General features: G+C 33.5%; 1 protein-coding gene across 1 annotated transcript in view; it reads left to right on the plus strand.

The window, feature by feature from the left end:
* Window positions 1-22,620, plus strand: part of Pclo (piccolo presynaptic cytomatrix protein) — a 280,740-nt gene that overhangs the window by 236,752 nt on the left and 21,368 nt on the right. Inside the window, 2 exon segments of the mRNA XM_042684701.1 lie at window positions 9,032-9,173; window positions 14,358-14,431. Of these exon segments, the coding sequence (XP_042540635.1) occupies window positions 9,032-9,173; window positions 14,358-14,431 (216 nt within the window).

The following is a 22,620-nucleotide window of genomic DNA, read 5'->3' on the forward strand; positions in this document are numbered from 1 at the left end:
GACATGGTACATTCTCATCTGGGGAGAAGGAATTTTGGAGCCAGGAAAATAATGCTGCAGAAGAGGTAGAAGAATGACAAAAACTTTTTGGCTGCTTAACAATATGGCCTAAATCCACATATCGAACTACCCATGAATTACTTGACTATATTTTCACCTTTTCATGTATTACACACAATGTGGAAAACCATGATTGTTCATCAATTCTCCAATGGGTTGGGGGGGGGGGCGTAAAATATGCATATGAAATAGGAAGAAGGAAATTTTCATGTGTACTTAACCAAACTGTAAAAATACTTTTTTGTTGTTATTATGCTATAGGCATAAGTATATAATGGTTCCCCAAAAAGCAAGAAAACACATGTGGATTTTAAAATGAAATATAACGGAAACAGAATTTGTATTGGTTTACTCACTTGGATAGTTGTTAGAAATTATATAGATATAATCATTGTTTTATATCTTTTAGTGCTCAAAAATACTGAAAGATACAATTAATAAATGAGTTTAATTGATAATTTGAACAGGAAATAATCAGAATGTTAATAGCACCAAATACACAAGGATAGATTAATTTTTAAGGAAAAGCATGATAAAGGTCAGCAGCATGGATTTTTATTTTTAAACATATAGATGATGAAATCATAATTTTGCTGTATTTGTACTCAGAACATAGCAGCAAAAAAAAAAGTGCACAAAACCACACAAATCTAATACCCCATGATTGCAACTTGTATCCATTTATTTATATCTAATTCTATTTAAAAACTTGGTAGGTAAACATAGAAATAGACATTTTGCAACTACCTAATTAAAATATCTTACTATATAGATATTTTACATATTTTTATTTTTGTTTTGTTTAAAAATAACTCATTGCTGGCTAGGAAGGTAGCTCAGTGGTAGAGTGCTTGCCTCACATGCATGAGGCCCTGGGTTTGATTCCTCAGCACAACATAAATAGAAAAAATAGACAGAAGTGGCTCTGTGGCTCAAGTGATAGAGCACTATCCTTGAGCTGAACAGTTGAGGGACAGTGCCCAGGCCCAGAATTCAAGCCATGGGGCTTGACCAACAACAACAATGACAATAATAATAATAATAATAACTCATTGCTAATGACCTCTCAAGGTATAAAGCTGTGGAATCAATACTGTCTTAATCCACCTTGTGCAGGAATATTCAAGAATCCATAGACCATTCCCTTGGAGAAGAGTTTATATTATTTTTGTGCCTTCCAAGAATCATTTACTCCATTTTTATGTGCCATAAAATACCTGTTTTGTTCTACTTTGCTTTACTTTATTTCATTTTCTTCTTTTCTTGTTTGATGCAAATATTTTTAAAGCAAATTTTTATACTATATATTATTTTAAATTCAGACCATATACTTTAGAGATGTAAACTTCTGGATGAAGCAAATTCTGAGAATGCTCAGAGATAGTAGAAAATGTTAGGAATATAAGTAATAACAAAACCTTTTTTTGTCAGTCGTGGGGCTTGAACTCTGGGCCTGTGTGCTGTCCCTGCGCTTTTCAGCTCAAGGCGAGCGCTCTGCCGCTTGATCCACAACGCCACTTCCAGTTTTCTAGTGGCTTATTGGAGATAAGAGTCTCAGGGACTTTCCTGCCCGGGCTGGCTTTGAACCACGATCCTCAGATCTTAGCCTCCTGAGCGTGAGCCACCGCCACCCGGCTCACAAAACCTTTTAAGAGAGGCTAATGTCTTGGTATATTTTAGATATAAAAATAAAATGTAAAAGACACCATAAAATGGTATTAAGATATATAATGGCTTAAAGCAGCTGTTTAAAAAGGTGGTGACAATTAAGTTCATCTCATTTGAAATTAATTCTTAATTTCTATCTCAAAATGAGGCTACTGAATGCTGGGTGTCCCAGAAACCCTTTGCATTTGCAAAGCCAAAAATTAAATATTAAGATGTTATTTGTGTTTTTGACTCACTTTTTCTCAACTGTACCATAGAGTTTTCTAGTAGCTATGAAAGTTGTCAGAACTTCATTTCTTTGATGGCTAATGGAATCTGTACTAGCCAATTGTTTATTTTCAAGCTTTTAAAATTTAGAATATGATAAACATAAATAGATTCAACCTATGTAAAATTAGTTTCTTTGAATTACTAAATAATTATCAAGAGTGTCAAGAGATCTTTAGACTGAAGTGTTTACCATCCACTGACCTACACATTATAAACAATATTTTTTTAGGGTAGCCAAAGACAAATTAAGGAAGCTCCTTTCCAAGACCTTCTTACCATCTTTGTGTCAGTCTTTTCTGAGCCATCTCTCCATTGCATTTCAGAACTTTTTCTTTCATTCCTTATCAAATGTTACTTATAAAGCTTGAGGATTAACAAATGAAATTTTTCAACTTACATAGCAAATTTAAAATGTTTCACTGGGCTTGGTTTAAATGGAATTACAATTTACCTGTTCACATCTACTACATCTTTCTTTTGTAATTTGACTGGTAAGTTCCCTGTCAGCTTTCATCAAGCTGCTTCAAATCCAAGATGGAGTGATGGAAGTATTAAAAGGTAGAACACATTTTACTTTTGTTCTTTCCTCATTTTATTTATTGAAAAAGCAACTGTTTATACAGAATTCCTTTTCTTTCTTGCATCGTTTTTCAAAAGCATTACTTCTCCTGTGTTTTTCAAATTAATTATGTTATCACAAACAATAGAATAACGGAAGACTATCACTTTGATTCAAATGTGAGGAAATACTGAAAGTTTCTTTATCTTTTCTCTAAGCTTTGACTCTTAATTTCAGAAATACAGTTCACTGTACTGTACATATTAATAGTAGTGAGTTTTTAAATATTTAAAGTTAAAAGTATCATTTAAACATTTATTATTTATTACTTATAGAGAGTATTTCTGAATTTCTTCTAAGTCATTTATTCATATTCTGCATATATTTATTTTTGAGTATTCACATTGTTGGTAATGCTACAATGGAAAAATATAAATCACCATCCCTTTGAATCTTAGATCTTAGTGTTATTTATTGTATAAACAATTTAAATGGATCTGAGAATTATGAAGTATGAGAAAACTGTACTAACATTTCAGCTGAGCTGGGGAAAGTTACTTAGTCATTGACTTAAATTTATATGCAACCAAACATCATCATGTTTAGAAATACCTAGAAATAAAGTTAATTATATTTAATTAGATCTAGTTCTGGTTCTCCCTCATAAGCATTACAATCTACTGCAACATATCCCATCACAGGACAGAGAAAGTTTTAGACAATGACCTGCTTGGAAATTAGTTAAACATAGATCTGTGGGTCTATGCATGCATTATCAAATAATTGTCTAAGATTTCTCTTCACGCTATCTAAAATTTCTCTTCATACTATGGCCATTGAACAAATAAATGCCCAGTATCTGTTGTGGCAGTAACCACATAAATCATTTTGCTATAATTATTATTGATTTATGATAGTATCCCATTTATCAATAATCATGATCTACTAATCCAGGTGGTCATGATCTAAATTACCACAGCTTCCAGATTATACCATTAAGTGATTTCTTACAAAAGCAGGTCAGAACCAAAACATCTCATAAAAAGAAAATATACCTTGAAGGCAAAAATAGAGGATAATTGCAAACAGTATATGGAACCATCACATTTTGTTCAATGTAAGGAAACAATCTTTCCTAGTAATTTATTAGTTAACAAAATTTGCTGTCATTTGATCTGATGAAGTTTTATACCATTACTTCTAACTGAAGTGATCATTGATTCTATCATCCATAATGCCAGGGTAAGTGATCAGTTAGTGTGAGAAACACCTTCAAATTTCTGATAGGATTAGACTAAAACAGTTTAAACTGATCATGAAAAGGTCTTAAAGTCTCCAGTTACAATATCAATTCATATGGAAAGGGACATGTATAATCATGATTAAGAGCTTTGCAAGCTTCCTGGAATATAAGAAATGAGGCAGCTGATCCTTATCTCCTCTGAAAGAACTTCATGAATATGAAATAACTTTTATGAGGAAAAATTATAGCAGTATTGCATTTTTCATAATTTGTATACCTGTTAATTATGTGGTAACAATTATAACCAACACAGTCACTTAGCCATTTGTCTTCCTTCAACTGCAAAGCCAAATATTTAAAAATGACTTATATAGCTATCAGAACTATTTTCAATAATTTTATTTCTCATATTGTAATTTTGGAGTATTGGAACAGGCTATGAATAATCTGCACTGAAGCTATCGCCTTTGTTCCAGTGTCCTGTTTCCTTTTCTGAATTCCAATATGTATAGACTAAAGTAGATTTAGAAATAGAAAATTAAACTTGTGAAGTGCATATATCATACATAATCTCTCAATAAATTAACCTTGAACTATAATAGGAAATATGCAAAAATATACTTGAATAAGGCATGAGGGAAAGCATATTGAACAATGCTAATCATATAAGAATTACATTTTCATATCCACAGTCAAATGAAATTATTTAAATAAAGTAAAATTTCAAAATCCTTCGGTGTAATAGCAACAAAAATATAACAGCAATAACAAATGAGAGGAAGAAAGGAAAGGAAAGAAAAAAGACGGTGAAGAGGGGAGGATAGGAGAGAAGTGGGAAAGAAGACAGATATTTGAAATTAGACAGATTAAAAGGAAACTACATCCCTTAAATTACATGATTTTTAAAATAATGAAGTAGTTCTCAGTTCTATTATTAAACAACTGAAATAAAAACTAATTATTTTGGGGGGGGAGGGGTCCGGTCGTGGGGTCTGAACTCTGGGCCTGGGCTCTGTCTCTCAGCTCTTCAGCTCAAGGCTAGCACTCTACCACTTGAGCCACAGCGCCACTTACGGCTATTTTTTTTCTGCTTATGTGGTGCTGAGGAATTGAACCCAGGGCCTTAAGCATGCAAAGCAAGCGCTCTACCACTGAGCCACCGTCCCAGCCCTAAAAACTAATTTCTTTTTTTTTTTTTTTTTTGGGTCCGGTCGTGGGGCCTGAACTCTGGGCCTGGGCGCTGTCCCTCAGCTCTTCAGCTCAAGGCTAGCGCTCTACCACTTGAGCCACAGCCCCACTTCCGGCTTTTTTCTTTTTGCTTATATGGTGCTGAGGAATCGAACCCAGGGCCTCATGCATGCAAGGCAAGCGCTCTACCACTGAGCCACCTTCCCAGCCCCTAAAAACTAATTTCTTAAGACCACATAATCTTAATATATCATGGATCATGTCTATCAAGATAGTATCTCATACTATATCCATCAAAAAATTCAGGAAATTACATGCTAAGTAATATTAACTTATTACTGGAATAGTTTTAATTATCTCTGCACTGGAGTTCAGTTGTAAGGCCAGGAGCAGAGCATTGTAGGCAGCAAGACAAAATGCAATGAATCACTGAATTCTGAGAGAGGCAAAAACTGTTAATTTTATAAAACAGAATGTGGTATAAAATTGGATTAAACTTTTCAAGTTATCCCATTAATAATTTGTGATATAGAAGAATGTTATCTGTCTTTCTAAAAGCAAAACAGTGGTTCTGAAATAGGTTATCTTTAGAGTTCTTACCAGCTTTCAATTTCCATACTCAAAGTCTACAATTTGATCTGAGGATTCTGAGCAGAGTTGCCATCGGTGGTAGGTACAGTTTAGTTTATGTGTATTTTAATCTAGTAGAATGGAAAAAATAGACCAAATTAAAGACAGATGCACAGACACCACTAGACTTCATTAAGGTTAGCCCTGTGGAGTAATAGACACAATGATGTCTAATCATCTACCAGCCAAAGAAAACAAAGAAGATAAATGAAAATTTACAATACATCAAATTGACTCACAGAAGATAAAAATGGTCTAAGATGTCCCTTCAACAACTGAGCCTCAAAATTGTTCTACATTCTAAGACTTGCTCTTCTAAAGCACAAGGGACCTTTCCATAGTAGGACCTCACAAAGACAGTAGATACACACAGAGGAAAGAGATGGCCCCAAACTATCAGATTTTGTTTTTCAGAACCTCAATTCTTCCATAAAACAATCATTTCCATATATAATTAACTGTGTCCAATCATACATAGTAGTATATGATTTCTCAAATTCTGATTAAAAGGGTTAGAAGAATACTTAATAATCATTAATGTAGATATCATAAAATTATGGAAGATTATGCTTCAGACTTAGACTGCTAACTTCTTATTCATTTATGTTGACTCAAACTTAAATCTTGATTTGCAGAAACATTACATAGATGTATGCTTGTTTCATTTATGTGCATACTGTCCATGGATTTGGATTATTCTTTTACAATATTATTTACATATTACACTGGTACTGGGGCTCATACTCTGGGACTCATCAAGACCTCATGCTCTAACTTGTTTTGCTCATGGCTGGAGCTCCACCCCTTGAGCTATGCCTCCACTTCTACCTTCTTGCTAGCTACTTGGAGAGTCCTGGATTCTTCTGTCTTGTTTGACTTTGAATTTAATCCTCAGATCTCTGTGTCCACTGTAGCCAAGATTAAGGCATGAGCCACCAGCAACTGGCTTTATTTTCATTTAAATCCTGACAGCACTTTCACAGGCTTACAAAAATAAGATTGATTTTTGTTCAAAAAGATAGAGAAGAAAATTATTCTCTCAAATTATTACTAGCCTTGTTCCTTTCTACTTGTTATACTACTTTAAGTTCCGTATACATTTTTCACATTTCTCCAAAGAAGAACAGAACTACTAGAAATCATATCCACCAAAAGTGAAATTGACCAAATATAAAATTCTTTTGAAATATAACTATTAACATACAAATAGTCGCACACTATTTCTATGCAAATCTTATGCACTATGATGGCTCTTGGATGAAAATAATCATAATTTAACAAGGATAAATTGCTTTAAAAATGTCTAGCTGGGCACTGTTGGCTCACACCTCAAATCCTAGTGCCTCCATCTTTAATTAGCCAACAAAAATGCCACACTGAATGCATGAGTTAAGTGGCAGAGCACCAGCTATGAGCAAGAAAGTTAAGTAGGGCTGTACTTGCATAAAAATCAATAATAATAATAATATCAATTAAAATTTGTCTTTGAAAATAACGTATTTGGATTTTTGTTGATGAAATCACTGTTTTCCATTCAGTATTGTAAAATATTATCAATCTAGTTAGTTATGTTGTATAATGCCAATCAAAAAGCAAAACAGCTTGCCTTTTCAATCAATTGACAAATATGACTTATTATATGGTAATTATGCAATTACTTCATGTAATACAGGGTTCATAATTTTATATTGTAGCTACAGTACCTTTATACATTTAAGTTCCCCTTTTAATTTTAAGTGTTCTTTAACACTAGATAATATCTGAGTTCTTTCATTATAACGTTGAGAAAATATTATATCTTTTCCTGCAAATCTAGTCCAACGGCTACCTAGTGATGCTTTGGTAACTGACTATTCAGACATTTTCCCAGGTAGTTGACATACAGCTGATACAAATTAAAAACACTTGACACATAATTGACTCTATTTTTTATATATTCACTTATTTGGAGGGGGAATGTTTATATTACTGAAATAGTTATGAAACTTCTGGTGACTTTAAAGAATCTGCTATTTCTGAAATGGTAAAAAGGAAGATGTGAGAAGCAGCTAAATCTCAGGTACCCTGGTGATACCCTTAAATGGTCTATGTTTTCATTTCCCTTGTTTCTTTCTTTTCCTTGTAAGTTAGTAGAGATTCCCCACAGATTTATCACTATATTCTTATGAAGTAATATGTACATATCTTAATATCATGAAGTAATTGTTGATTATTCACTCATTAGTATGAATCCATTCATATGTGAGATAACTGTTAATTCTTTAGTATGAAGCCATTCAACTGAGGTATTTGTTGAACACAGAGACTGAGTCCTTTTGTAGTTTAAAACACATCTAAATTTAGAGGAGAACTGAAGTAAATTCATTTTCAAAAATTATGCAAGCTGAAAAATACATGGGACTCTCATAGATTATAAAGTCCTGAAGAAGAGATAGACATTTGGATGGGAACACAGAAGAGTGGGATCCTGCTTTACCTCATTCCTCCTAATGCAGTGTTACGTCACAGACATCTCTGACGCCACTGTTTCTTAATGAAAGACTTCAGGCTTCAAGTAATGACAGAATAGGATGAGATTCAAAGCCGTATCAAGATCATCAAATATCAACCATTTCTAAAACATGCTAGATAAACTTCCTCATAAAATATAAGCAAATATTGGCCTCTTCCTTCTTTTTATTTAAAAATTTCCTTCCAACGTCCCTTAAATCTAGAACTCTGCTAACAATATATTCTATCTCTATTGCATAAATTGCAGAAAAATTTGTATGGTCCTATTAAAATTAAATTTATATACACACCAAAAATATCGAAATATTGAAACAAGTCCACATCATTAACCACGAAATGTGCAAAAAGAAATTTTAAAAACCTTTTAATTTTTAAAAGCCTCTTGGAGATAGGAGGTACGTCCCCATCAAAGCCAGCATAGAATTCTCTGTTACTGGTTGAAATTATCTTCTTTCGCATCATCACTTCTAAAGAATCAAACAGATAATCAATAGTTAATGTGGGGGAAAAGTTAAGCAAGTTCCTAAAAAATGTATATTTCTAACAACCAAAGTTTTTCTAAAGTTTCAGTGAAATAGCCAAAATTCTTACTTGTTTGCCATATCATTGTTTTAATTTTATGCGAACCACAAAAAAGTAATGTAAATAGAATACATACTCAGTATAAAATACTGGGTCTCTTTGTACCTACACGTAATTTGGGTTTTTAAATGTACGATGAAAACATAAACTTCTCATTACCAATTAAGGACACAAAGAAGAAAAACAGGATGACAAATGTGGTAGAGCTCTTGCCATAGCTGGTTCTTTATAATCATAAAAGAAAGTGTATATTTATACATTTGGAGGTCACAGTGAGCTTCACTTATTGACTGTAGTGTTGACTCTTCCCACATTGGCAGCCAAGCCTACCAATCACCGGCCTGCAGACAGCTCCGTATCCACCGGCTCCTCTGGCAGCAGCTTTGGCAGTGGGTATAGTGTGGACAGTGAAGGAAGCAGCGGCACTGCAGGGGAGACTAATCTATTTCCTATTCCAAGGATGTAAGTGTCTTTTGCTTAACTACAAAGTTAACAGTATCATGAGTAAGAGGTTCTTAACATTTAACCGGAAATAACTACAGAATTATCCAATTCTGAATCATTGTACTTGAAACTTTTGAACTGTTTATGTCTACCTAAAAATAGATTACTCACAATAGATTAGATTCATTCGGTTAATTCTAAAGATGACTAGCAGCCACTACCAGCACTGCATTTAATGTAGAATCTGCAGAATAACAATAATGTCTTAATCACAAAAAATGACCACGATGTTATTGTTATTGAGATAAAGAGTCTAATTTACTTTGAACAGCAAGACATTTAAACAAACGCAAAGAATGTATGTCATCTTTGAAACAGATGACACATTAGACTAATTATACGCATGTTTCTGTTGTAAATCTATGTTAAAATGAAAGGTTTTGAAGTGTTACGGTAACTTCTAAAGGAAATCCCAGGTAGTATATATGTCATCGAGCCAGATCTCCTGGAATAAAACTCATTAATTGTATATTGAACCTCAAGAAAATAATTTTGCACATCAAATGAAAAACTAAAGCAGATTGTGTATAGAATGTTAGAAAAGGTTTAGGTTTAATCAAGTTGATAGCAAAAGTTAGCAGCATTCACAATAAATATGTAGGTTATATCTGAATCTATATCAAATCTAAACTTCTACAACTTTCCTTCTCATTGACAGTCCTATGAGTAATGAAACCACTAGATCATCCATATTCCAGGATGTAGCCAGGAAAAATATGGCCTGATTCATGTTTTGGTGTTTTCTGGGGAGGAGTTTTGTTTTGTTTTCTGTTTGTTTTTTTTAAAAGACACTGAATCAAAATGGCTTTGCAATGTTAATTATTCACAAGAATAAATAAAAACATAATATTTTGTGACTTGTGAACATTGAAAACAACTGAGATTTTAATAAGCATGTGCTAAATTGTGTTGGAACTTATCCATTTCCATTAGTTTATTTTACCTGGTGCTGCAAAGGTGAATACCACAGAGACCTTCCACATCCCTTGCTATCAAGCCCTTTCCACAGTTTGCTGACCCTGACAGAGACTATTGATAAAGGGTCTCTTGTTTTCTACAGTGCTATGTAAAGTATTTAGTCGTAGAAATTCTCATCATTTTAATACTAAAGATTTTATTAACATTTAATATTGATTGCCAGAATAGTCCTAAAAGTTAGATAGGTATTCAAAGTAAAATTGAAAAATAATAGGAAAAATGAATTTTGGCAGTGGGTAATGTGTCTATTTTGTAGTTTTCAAATTATATTTTTGATCTTAAATGAGGAAGTTATTATTCTATCACCAGTCTATCTAAGGGGTTTTTGAATTTGTCCTGTAGATTCAGTTGAATTTTTTATACTTGATCAGTTCTATTTTATTAGAAATTCTTTCTAAAAAGAGTCAGATCTCATTAGACTTTGGCATCTAATAATCCTGTATGACTGAAAAGAATTTTGGCAAACTCATTCATCTCTCAGGTGGAAATAGTATATGAATTTGTATAGGCTTTGCACCAAAAACAATTTGATATTCTAGCTTATCAGTGCCTTTCAGAACATATAACTTAACAGTATACATGCATATTACATTCCATTTTAAGTAATTTTCATTTTCCTCATTAAAATTAAAACCTCTCAAAACTATCTATCATGCTACTGATTGGAAATATTAGCAGGAGAAAATTTACTTTCTAAAAACCTGACCTGCAATATGTAAGAAATTCTATTTGTTAGTTCTTTTAAATGGCCTATCTGTCTAACAGAATTGTTCCTTGAGCTGGCACTAATGTTCAATAAATACTTGGTGACTGATTTAAAATATTTAAATTTCAAAACATGTAGTTAGAATTGTCTGACTTGAAGATTATTGATTGAGAATTCAGAAAAAGTGTCTTCTTCACAGGACTCACTGTGACATTTTCCTTGTACTTCAATGCTATGTACATTTGTACAATCTTCCTCAGGAATTTACCATATAATTTGGCTAAGTATCTGATATTTATAACAGTTTTTAAAAGAAGGAAAGAGTGTAATTAAATTTCATCATTAAAGTATTACATCTAGGGCTCAAGTCTAAAAATTATTTTGAAATTACCTTATAATTACTAAAATACAACTATTATTAAAGAGTGACAAAGTGATTTTTTTTAGTATTTTGAGCTTCAGGATTGGCAATACTACAAGAATCCTTGCATCAAGTAGTTTGGCTTAGTATCAAGATCTCTTTGGGCTCATTCAACCAATGTAGACATTGCTGCTAAGTGATTAAGATTTTCTTCCTTTCTGAAAGTAACAGACAGCAGAGTTCACTTTTTAACTTAATGAATCTTAGAGTAGCAATTACACAAACTGAATTTTTGTGTATTTTTAAACAAGACGATGTATTAGCTGCAGACTCTCCCACATACAAACACACATTATAAATTATACCATTTGTATGCACTTGGCCCTCATGTGATCATTTAGTTAAAATTTGTGCTTAAATCACTGACCTGGAATTGTCATAATGGAAGAATGTAAAAGCTTTCAAAATATAATAAAGTTGAAATTTACTTTAGCTCTTCCTTTGTTGTGTGCAGAATTAGTTCAATATCTTCTCTGAAGTAGATTAACAGGACCTTTAGAGCATTTTTCAAATAAGATATGATTAGATTCTTAATAAGTATCATTACATTTCCAGCAGGTTGAGCATAAAAAATTATTTTTGTGTGGAACAGAATTAATTGTGAACAAATGCTGCTATGTTAGAATTATGGTTTAGGAAGCCAACGTCAAGATGTTTTTTGTTGAAACATAATTTTTGACATTTAGGAGTTTTTAATTCCATCATTTTGTAACGCCTTATGCAACAACGCAGGAGGTTAATTCCACAGTGTTTTGAATTCCTAGGAGTCCTTCCATTGGCAGAAGCAGTAAGTGGCTGACAGTGTTTTGGCTGGTCTATTACCAAAATTCTAAACTCACAGTTTTTAGAGTACTGTGGAATCTTCCTCCATGTGCTCTCCTCTCAAAATCTTGAAGTTGAATTTTAAAAATGAGTAAGGTATTTAATCTTAGTTTTGAGCTGAATTGTGTGCAACCTATTTACCTATTACCCCAATCTATTTATAGAATGTTTATAATTCCCCAGACTCTGTGTTAAATAGCAGTTTCCATTTGATGTTATATGCAAAAAGTAGCTCATGTTACTGCCCTTCTATTGTAAAAGAACAAGCAATCTTCAGCAGGTACTTTGCCTTAAATTATACACAGCAAGAAATTGCAAAAAAGAACAGAAACCAAACAGTCTGGCTTTTAAAGTCTGTGTATTATTCATCACAGCTGAAAACACAAGAAAGATCTGAAAGGAAAGCATCTATCTTGTCGTAGTTTAAACTATAGATTATTTACTTTAGTTTCTTAATGAGATTAAAACATATATTGCTTGAGATCATATAATGTTTCAGTAAATATGTACATATACAGTGTTCATTATTAGGATAAACATATCCATCTCCTCAACCATTTGTCCTTTTATGTCTTTAAAAATATTTTTAATCCTTTTCTAGCTTCCTTGATATGAACCATATATTATCATTATGTGTACTTCTCCTAATCAGAATTTAATCACCAGAGAGCAACTTTCTCCTCACCTTTCCTTACTCAGTCCTTTTCCAGATTTTAGTCAGCAATATTCTACCCGAAATTAACTTTTCAGATTCTACATGTAAATGAGATCTGTACATTTTTGTCTCTCTTTTCCTGGCTCATTTCACTTAATATAATACCTACAAGTTTCATTATGCTAGTGAAAGTGACAGATCTTCATCCTCTTAATGATTGAATAGTATTTCACTATGTATATTTACCATATTTTTCTATCCATTCAACAGTTAGTGAAATGTTTTGCTTATTGTAAATAATGCTGCAACAAACATGGGTATGCAGATATAAAACATACTAATTTCATTTCTTTTGGCTATATCCCCAGATGAGGAATTGCAAGATTAGTGTGGTAGCTCTATTTTTATTTTTAATTTTTGAAAAAGCTCAATGTAGTGTTCCACGATGGTTGTACTAATTTACATTCCCACCAATAATGTGTAAGAAAGGGTTCCCTTTTCTCCACCTCCTCCACAACACTTGTGGGCATTCTGCAGCCATTGCTACTGGAGCTGTATCTCATTGTGTTCTTAATTTACATTTTCTTGGATTTTTCCTATATACTTCTTGGTCATTGTAAGGTGATTTTTTTAAAAAAATAAGACTCTATCTTGGTTAAGATTTATTTCCATGTGTCATGAAATTCATTCGTTCCCTTCTCACCAATCTGTAACTACTAGTCACAAAGGAGGCTGACAGAATAACTCATCAACAGTTACTCATGGGCAAGGAATGACAACTGTTTGAGGACATGGATTTACATGACCATGTTTCACATTAACCATGAACATTAGAGCATCACAGGATATCCCATTGTGTGAGCAATTTATGTTTTTATATATCAGTTAAAGAATGTTTAAGAAAGCTGGGCACCGGTGGCTCATGCCTGTAATCCTAGCTACTGAGGAGGCTGAGATCTAAGGATCATGGTTCAAAGCCAGCCTGGGTAGAAAAGATTCTTATCTCCAATAAACCACTAGAAAACTAGAAGTGGCACTGTGGCTCAAGAGGTAGAGTGCTTGCCTTGAGCTGAAGAGCTGAGGAACAGTGCCTAAGCCCAGAGTTTAAGCCCCATGACCGACCCCCCCAAAAAAAAAGTTTAAGAAAAATAAAAATATAATTTTAAAATTTCATAATGGATTGATTTTTTAAATAAATAACTATAAATAAAATGTATTGAATTTTGAAATAAGGTTTAGAGTGACTAGGAATAATAAATGTCCCTGCTAAAATTAATGTAAAATCTGAGCATTATGGCACACGCTGGTAATCCCAATGCTCAAAAAAATTGAAGAAGGAACATCAAGAGTTCAAAGACAGCTTGGTTTAGACAGATAGACTCTGTCTAATGAAATAAAAAGCAATGAAACTCTTTAATTAACATGACATAGAACAATTAACTGGATATTTGCCACACCAAAAATTCGTTGCAAGTTTGAATACATATGTATTTGAATTTTTAAACATAATTTCCTCATTTACATTTGGAGGTCATAACAGCATATATCATTTTTAAACAGTGGGAAGATGGGACAGAATGGACAGGAGCCTGTAAAACAGCCAGGAGTGGGAGTAACACTAGCAGACACTGAAGGTAGGTTAAAATTTATACTATTGCATTTTGGTACACCTACATACTACATTATCAATTCTTTCTTCTGAAATTTATATGCTATTGGTAAGATCATTAGATAGTAAATCACCACTAATGAATTAAAATGACTTTGTATTCATTTTAATAATTATGCAATGTTCCCATTTATGTTCAAAACTCAAATACTGAAATTTGAAGAGAATGAAGAATGAGCAAGATGCCAAGAAGACAGTCAAAGGCTTTCTCAGGGAAAAAAATAACTATGTTTCTTGAAAATTAAAGATGTAGCTTAAAATATGATGCAAATATTTCTAGAGCTTTAGAAAATGTGGTACATATATAGAATAGAGAATATTATAAAGATGAATAGAATTATGACATTTTGGGGAATGAATGGAACTGAAGATCATCATGTTAACTTTGAAAGCTCGCTTCAGAAAGATAATATTGCATGTTTTCACTCATATGTGAAATCTAGACCGATCTAAAAAAAATACTATGACAGGACTGGAAAAGGAGACTGTTCGGGAGTGTGAACTCGCAGTGTGTAGGTTGGAGATAAGGAGGTAGCTCTGGGTGAATACTAAAGAAATATAGCACATGTGTATGTATATGTGTATGTATATGTGTATATATATATATATATATATATATGTATATGTATATGTCTAAGAAATAGCCTGTGAGGGGCTGGGAAGGTGGCTCAGTGGTAGAGTGCTTACCTTGCATGCATGAAGCCTTGCGTTCGATTCCTCAGCACCACATAAGCAAGAAATAGCCTGTGAGAAGTCAGCATGGGAAGAACAAAGAAAATAGCTCAGAGTATCTCTGCGTGGCTAAACTCAGTATTGTACATGGTGATCCCATAGGTGCATCAAATGACACATGCTTGGACTCTATTGAACCTATTCCTCACTTTACCACTTTGACTCCTGTACTTTTTCATAATACAGGATTTGTACCATGGTTTGAATATTTTATTACTATTCTTTCATTTTAAATTACCTACTTTTATTCTTTTCTCATAAGAATGAAAAACTCTTTGACTAGAAATCTGCCTTATTCATGCTGGCATTCCAGAATTTACCAAAATGCCTTTCCCATGGATCTGCTTAAGGAATGGTTGTTGAATAGCCTGGTGTGGGATGGTACAAGCTTGTAATTCCAGCTAAAAATGAAATTTTCAGCTGCATTGCTGTCCAAAGCTGGCCTTCAGCAAAAATTTAAGACCCTCTTCGATAAACAACAAAGGCATAACAAGGAGGGAAGGTGGGCTGAGAACATAGAAGAGCACTTACTAAGCAGCATGTGACATGAGTTCAAACCTCAGTACCAAAAAAAGAAAAAAGATTGAGAGAATGAATAACCAATATGATTGTATGTAAAATTAATAGTTTTTCATATGCTTCTATGATTCAGGTATAGACAAAAGCAATTTATATTATTTTAGAAATTTTGTTTTCCCTTTTAACAAAGTTTATAAATAAAATTATTTTGGTAAAAATGTTAAGAGCTGTAAATGAAGAAAAACTGTTCACCCTATACTCTTTCCTTCTTAAATATCAGTCTCACAAAACGCTTGTTTTTGGAGATAGAGCCAATCAGAGAACACTTTATTTTACATAAACTGATGTTTCAATGTTTATATTTTGGTGAACCTGACCAACAGTTGATTTCAGATTAGTTATTGACCAGAAGAGCAGGATTGAGGGTGGGAACAAAGGTGAATATGTAATGCAATAAATTATTTATAGGCATGTTGTCTTTTGGGATAGCAGTATTTCAGTAAATTTCTTTTTACTTAGTTAAGACAGATCCTATATGATAATAAAAGTTCCACTTGTATTCATCAATAAAGCTAGCCTATATGAGATATGTGAAAGATAGCTAAATGCAAAAAATATTGACCTTTTAGAAACAATCTTAAGTTATGAAGAACATATGAACAGAGCAGGGAGAAAATTATGGAATGCATTTGCTCTGAGAAAATGGGAGATGGAATCAATTTATAGTGCAGTCTAGTTTCATCCATGTAGAAATAGGGAATCAAGTTTATATTGTACTTGAAGTATAAGTATGACTTACGTTGTGTTTTGTTTTATTTTGTGATACCCAAGAGAGCCTTTGCTTTCTTTTGTTGTTGGTGAATTTTAACTGACTACTCAATGGGAAAGAAAAACAAAATCAATGCAATTTTCTTTTAAACAAATATAGTTTCTCAATTGTATTTTATTCCTTCTAGCTGTTGAGAAGGCACTAGAGAAGCCAGTTTCTTATTGCTCTTTGTCTCTCTGTCTGTCTGTCTGTCTGTCTGTCTGTCTCTCTCTCTCTCTCTCCACCCCCCCCCACACACACACTGTTGTCAAAATAAATTATCCTTGGAATGTCCCATTTCATCTTGAGCTTTATGAACATAATGGCCCATTCTAGGGTGACCTGATCTGCAAACGTCTGATGTAGCATCAAAATCTAATATAAATCATAGATTATGTAATATACATAGACCAAAGTACAACAGATTTTAGGAAACCACTAGATAGTTTGTTTTCATAATATTTTTATTTTTGTTTTAGCATGTAATATACAGGATGAAAACATCAATATTTTATTTAGTTGAAACTTTCTGGTGAGAATGCTATTGGGGTTTTTAATGCAAAATAGCCAAGTCCTAGTGCCACTTCCTCTAACTTCTGATTTTAAAAAAAAAATCAACTTCCTAGTTGTGTTTTACTAATAATGTTTCATTTTATTTTCAACAATGACTCGTAAGTCATGAAATTAATTAAATAGATCATATTAAGAGCCCTATCCGAGGTTCTAGGATTCTGAACTAAGTTGTAGAAACAGAATGCTTTCTTGGACTATCTCTACTAATGAATGACTGAGTTTGTATGACTAAAATAAGAGAATAAAGTATAAATAGGTAGTTTTGGCACATGATTAACACCCTTTTGGTTGATGGATGAGACAGAGCCATTTGGACACCATCCAAAGAAGTGATATTATTCAGGACAGATCAAATATTGCACAACTGTGATATAAACCCATTTTGTTTTTTAAAACATTTAGATCAAGACAATTAGACATTCTAACTGTATGTAATTTTTCCCCAATTCACAATAAAAATTCTAACTAACACTCTGTGGATAGCCTTTCACTACATCTTTGATTAATTAGTATTTGATAGTGTTCATTTTTATCAGCACGTAGGCATCTTTGTAAAAATCACCTTTGTACAATTATTTTCCTGAAATGGATGTTTTCACACATTAGCAAGCATTGCGATCACAACTTTCTATGAGATTTGAATTTCTTGGCTGCATGCATCTTATTCAAAGGAGAAATAACTCTAAAAATATTTATTTTCAAGGACCTTGGGAGCCTGAATATAGTTTCAGTGAAAATGAAAATGCATTCTCTATTCTCATTAGACCAAAACAAGTAAAGCTCTACCATGATAGAGATGTAATAAGCTGCACTCTTGAATGTTTTCAAATAATTGAGTGAGAAAGATCATCCACAAGACATGATTCAATGCCTTACTGGATCTGTGTATTTTAAGCAAGCAATGAATGATGTATATTTTACTATGCTATATATTTCTATTTATTATATGTTATATAATATATTTTTAATATATAGTGAAAATGTTATTCGTATTGGCTTGTTTTAGGTGATAATGCACTTTATAGCATCTGTGATTCTATAATGTCAATTGTAGGACAGAAATGACACCTGCATTAAATAGAAAAAAAAAAACTACGTCTAAGAATTGCAGTACGTGATATTGATCAAGATAAACACTTTTAAAACATCATTCTCTCAGCTGGGCATGATTAGTTACTCCAACCTATACACCCAGTTACTTGGGAGGCAGAGATGAAAAAGATTGTGGTTTGAAACTAGCTTTGCCCAAAGTGAATAATATCCCCAATCTTAGTAAATAATCAAAACATGGCAGTACATACTTGTGAATGCACCTATTTAAAAAGTTGGGTAGAACTATCACAGTCTATAGCTGGCCCCATGAAGAAAACAAAGACTCTATCTAAAAATGATTAAATCAAAAAGGATAAGAAATGTACTTATTATCTTGCCCATGCAATTGTAACCCCTCTCTACAGTATGTTCACAAAAAATAAAAATAAAAAAAAGGACTGGCGATGTGACTTCTGTGGTAGAGTAGTAGAGAATTTGCATAACAAGTGTGAGGCTTTGAGTTCAAACACAAGTACCATCAAAAATTAATAACTTATGCAAATACTTTCTTCATTAACTAGAAAAAAAGCAAATGAATTAACTAGTAGGTAACTTTAAAGAGTTTACAAATTGGAATGGTGAAGTGCTCTGTGTATTAATTAATTAATTAATTATTTTTTTATTGTGAAAATACTGTACAGAGGGGTTATATTACATGGGCAAGATAATGAGTACATTTCTTTTTTTTCAGGTAAGGGGTTGGTAAAGAGAGAGAGCTGGGAAAGAGAGAGAGAAGAGGTAGACAAAAGAGAGAGAGCAGAGAGAGCTAGAAAAGAGCAGAGAGAGCATGAGTACATTTCTTATCAAGCATTGTAGCCTCCTCCTTTGTTTCCCCTTCCCATCCCTTCCCATCCTCCCCCCCCATCCAATCCTCCCCGCTTCCTCCTCCCCCACCCCCCACCAAACTTGTAAAGTTCATTTTGGACATAACGACTTGTACATCTCATTGTTGCAATGGGTCCACTTGTATCCCTACTTAAACGATTGTTTTTGCCCTTCCCCTCCACAAATTGTACCGACATCAAATACAGTGAAAGCAGGGATTATACCGTGGGGGAGGGACATACAAAGCAACAAAGAAATAATCTTATAAATGTGTTAGAAACAAAGCAACAAAGAAATAATCTTATAAATGTGTTAGAAACAATCGCATGAAAGAAAAAAAAAAACATTTGAATACATATCTTAGGGTTCATTTCCCTAACATCACCTTATCTGACCTTTTCTGCTTGACTCAGACATATATTAGATATTGCAAATAAGGGAAACCATGGGACCTATGTTTCTTTGGGCCTGGCTTACATCACTTAATATAATTTTTTCCAAGTCTTTCCATTTCCTAACAAATGGGGCAATGTCATTCTTTCTGATGGAGGCATAGAATTCCATTGTGTATATATACCACATTTTCTTGATCCATTCATCTACTGAGGGGATTCTGGGTTGGTTCCATATATTATTAGCTATAGTAAATAGTGCTGCAATAAACATAGTCGTGCTGGTAGCTTTAGTGTGTTCTTGTTTGTAAACATTTGGGTAAATGCCCAAAAGTGGGATTGCTGGGTCATAGGGCTTTGTGTGGAGTCTTTTGAGGAAACTCCATATTACTTTCCAAAGTGGTTGAACAAGTTTACACTCCCACCAACAATGAAATAAGGTTCCCTTCTGTCCACATCCACTCCAGCATCTGTTGTTTTTAGCATTCCTCATTTTAGCCATTTTAACTGGAGTGAGGTGATATCTCAATGTTGTTTTGATTTGCATTTCTTTTATGGCTAGGGAGGTTGAGCATTTCTTCATGTGTCTATTGGCCATCCTTCTTTCTTCTTCAGAGAAGTTTCTCTTCAAATCTTTAGCCCACTTATTTGTTGGGCAGTTGTTTCTTTGACAATTTGTTGTTGGGGGATTTAATTTTTTGAGTTCCAAGTATATTTTAGATATGAGACCCTTGTCCATCGTATGGCTAGTGAAGACCTTCTACCAATCTGTAGGCTTTCTATTGATCTTGCTAGCTATGTCCTTTGCCATGCAGAAGCTCTGCAACTTCATGCAATCCCATTTGTCCAACCTTTCTTTGAGTTGTTGTATTTCTGGGTCTCTATTCAGAAAATTTTGGCCTGTGCCAAGGAGACCTAGGGTTTCTCCTATTCCATCTTGTAATGTTTTCAGAGTGTCTGCTTTGACTCCGAAGTCTTTGATCCATTTGGAGTTGATTCTGGTGCAGGGTGATATATAAGGATCTAGCTTTAGTTTTCTATAAATAGTTAACCAATTTTGCCAGCACCATTTACTGAAGAGGCTGTCTTTCTTCCATTCTATTGTTTTAGCTCCCTTATCAAAGATTAGATGGCTATAGGTCTGTAGGTTCATTTCTGGGTTTTCAATTCTATTCCATTGGTCCTGAGGTCTGTTCTTGTGCCAGTACCAAGCTGTTTTGATTGCTATGGCTTTATAGTAGAGTTTGAATTTTGGTATTGATATTCCTCCAGCACTGTTCTTTCTGTTTAGAATCGTTTTTGCTATTCAGGGTCTTGTATTGTTCCATATGAATTTTTGGATTGCCTCTTCTATTTCCTTGAAGAATGAGGTTGGAATTTTGATGGGTATCGCATTGAATTAGTAGATGGCCTTGGGAAGTATTGCCATTTTCACGATGTTAATCTTTCCAATGCAGGAGCATGGGAGTTTTGTCACTTTCTAAGTTCTCTTTTGATTTCCTTTTTCAAGTTTTTAAAGTTTTCATCATAGAGGTCCTTCACTTATTTGGTAAAATTAATTCCTAGGTATTCTATTTTTTAATGGGGCTATTACGAATGGAGTTGCTTTCCTAATTTCAGCCACACTTTTCTCATTGTTGGCATACAGAAAAGCCATTGATTTTTGAGGGTTAATTTTATACCCTGCTACTTTGCCACAGTTTTGAATCAGCTTGAGTAATTTGGGAGTGGAGTCTATGGGATTCTTTAAATACAAGATCATGTCATCTGCAAAGAGGGAGAGTTTTATTTCTTCTTTCCCTATTTGGATCCCCTTTATGTTTGCATCTTGTCTTATTGCTGCAGCTAGGCATTCTATTACTAGATTAAAGAAAAGTAGAGAGAGTGGACATCCTTGTCTTGTTCCTGAGTTAAGAGGAAATGGCTTTAGTTTTTCACCATTAAGTATAAGGCTGGCTGTAGGTTTGTCATATACAGCCTTTATTGTATTGAGGAATGTTCCATGGATTCCTAATTTTTCCAAGACCTTCATCATAAAGGAGTGTTGGATCTTGTCAAAGGCTTTTTCTGCATCTACTGAGATAACCATGTGGTTCTTATCCTTGCTCTTGTTGATGTGATGAATTATATTAATTGATTTGTGTATATTGAACCAGCTTTGGATCCCTGAAATGAATCCTCTTTGATCGTGGTGTATGATTTTTTGGATAGATTGTTGAAGTCGATTGGCCAGAATTTTGTTGAGAAGTTTTGCATCAATGTTCATCAAAGAAATGGGTATATAATTCTCTTTCTTTGATGAGTCCCTGTCTGGTTTTGGGATGAGGGTTATGATGGCTTCATAGAATGTGTTCAGTAGTGAACTTTCTCTTTCAATTTCATTGAAGAGTTGGAGGAGTATTGGTGTGAGCTCTACTTTGAAGGCCTTGTAAAATTCCACTGTAAAACCATCTGGTCCTGGACTTTTCTTAGATGGGAGGTCTCTTATTGCTGTTTCTACTTCAATGCTTGATATGGGCCTATTAAGATGGTTTAACTCATCTTGGTTTAGTTTTGGCATGTCAATAGTTGCTAGAAAAAGGTCCATTTCTGTCAAGTTCTCAAACTTATTAGCATAAAGTTTTGAGAAGTATTCCCTTATAATGTTCTGAATCTTGGTTGTTTCTGTGGTGATGTTTCCATTCTCATCTCTGAGTTCATTTATTTGGGTGTGTTCTCTTCTTTTTCTGATAAGATTTGCTAAGGGTCTGTCAATTTTGTTAATTTTTTTTGAGAGATAGGACTGAGAGGTATTTGGGAGATCCTGCCATTTAATTCACCTTCTTGGGGGCTGCACCTACTGGGTTCTTCCTATGGTTCTTGGATTCTCAATTTGGGTGTGGTTTCTTGGCTTTTATTGTGGTCTTGTTGGTTTTCTATGTGCAGGACATCTTTAAGAATCTTTTGTACGTCTCATTTGGTGGAGAAAGAAAGAAAAAAAATCAGAAGTTCAGTAGAGCTAAACAAATAAAAAACAAAAATTTTTAAAAGAAAAAAAAGAAATAAAAACACACATACACATATATCCCTAAAATAAAAATTATAAGAGGAAGAAAAAAAAGTTTCTAGAAAACAAATTTTTTTTAAAAAGGTAAAAAAGTTTTAGAAAAAAATTTTTTTATAAAATGTACAAAAAAAAAGGAGAAAGAAAAAAGAAAGAAAGAAAAAGGGGCT

Source organism: Dipodomys spectabilis, unplaced genomic scaffold (genome assembly GCF_019054845.1).
Source record: "Dipodomys spectabilis isolate Male_0828 unplaced genomic scaffold, ASM1905484v1 ptg000089l, whole genome shotgun sequence".
Classification (NCBI taxonomy): Eukaryota; Metazoa; Chordata; class Mammalia; order Rodentia; family Heteromyidae; genus Dipodomys; species Dipodomys spectabilis.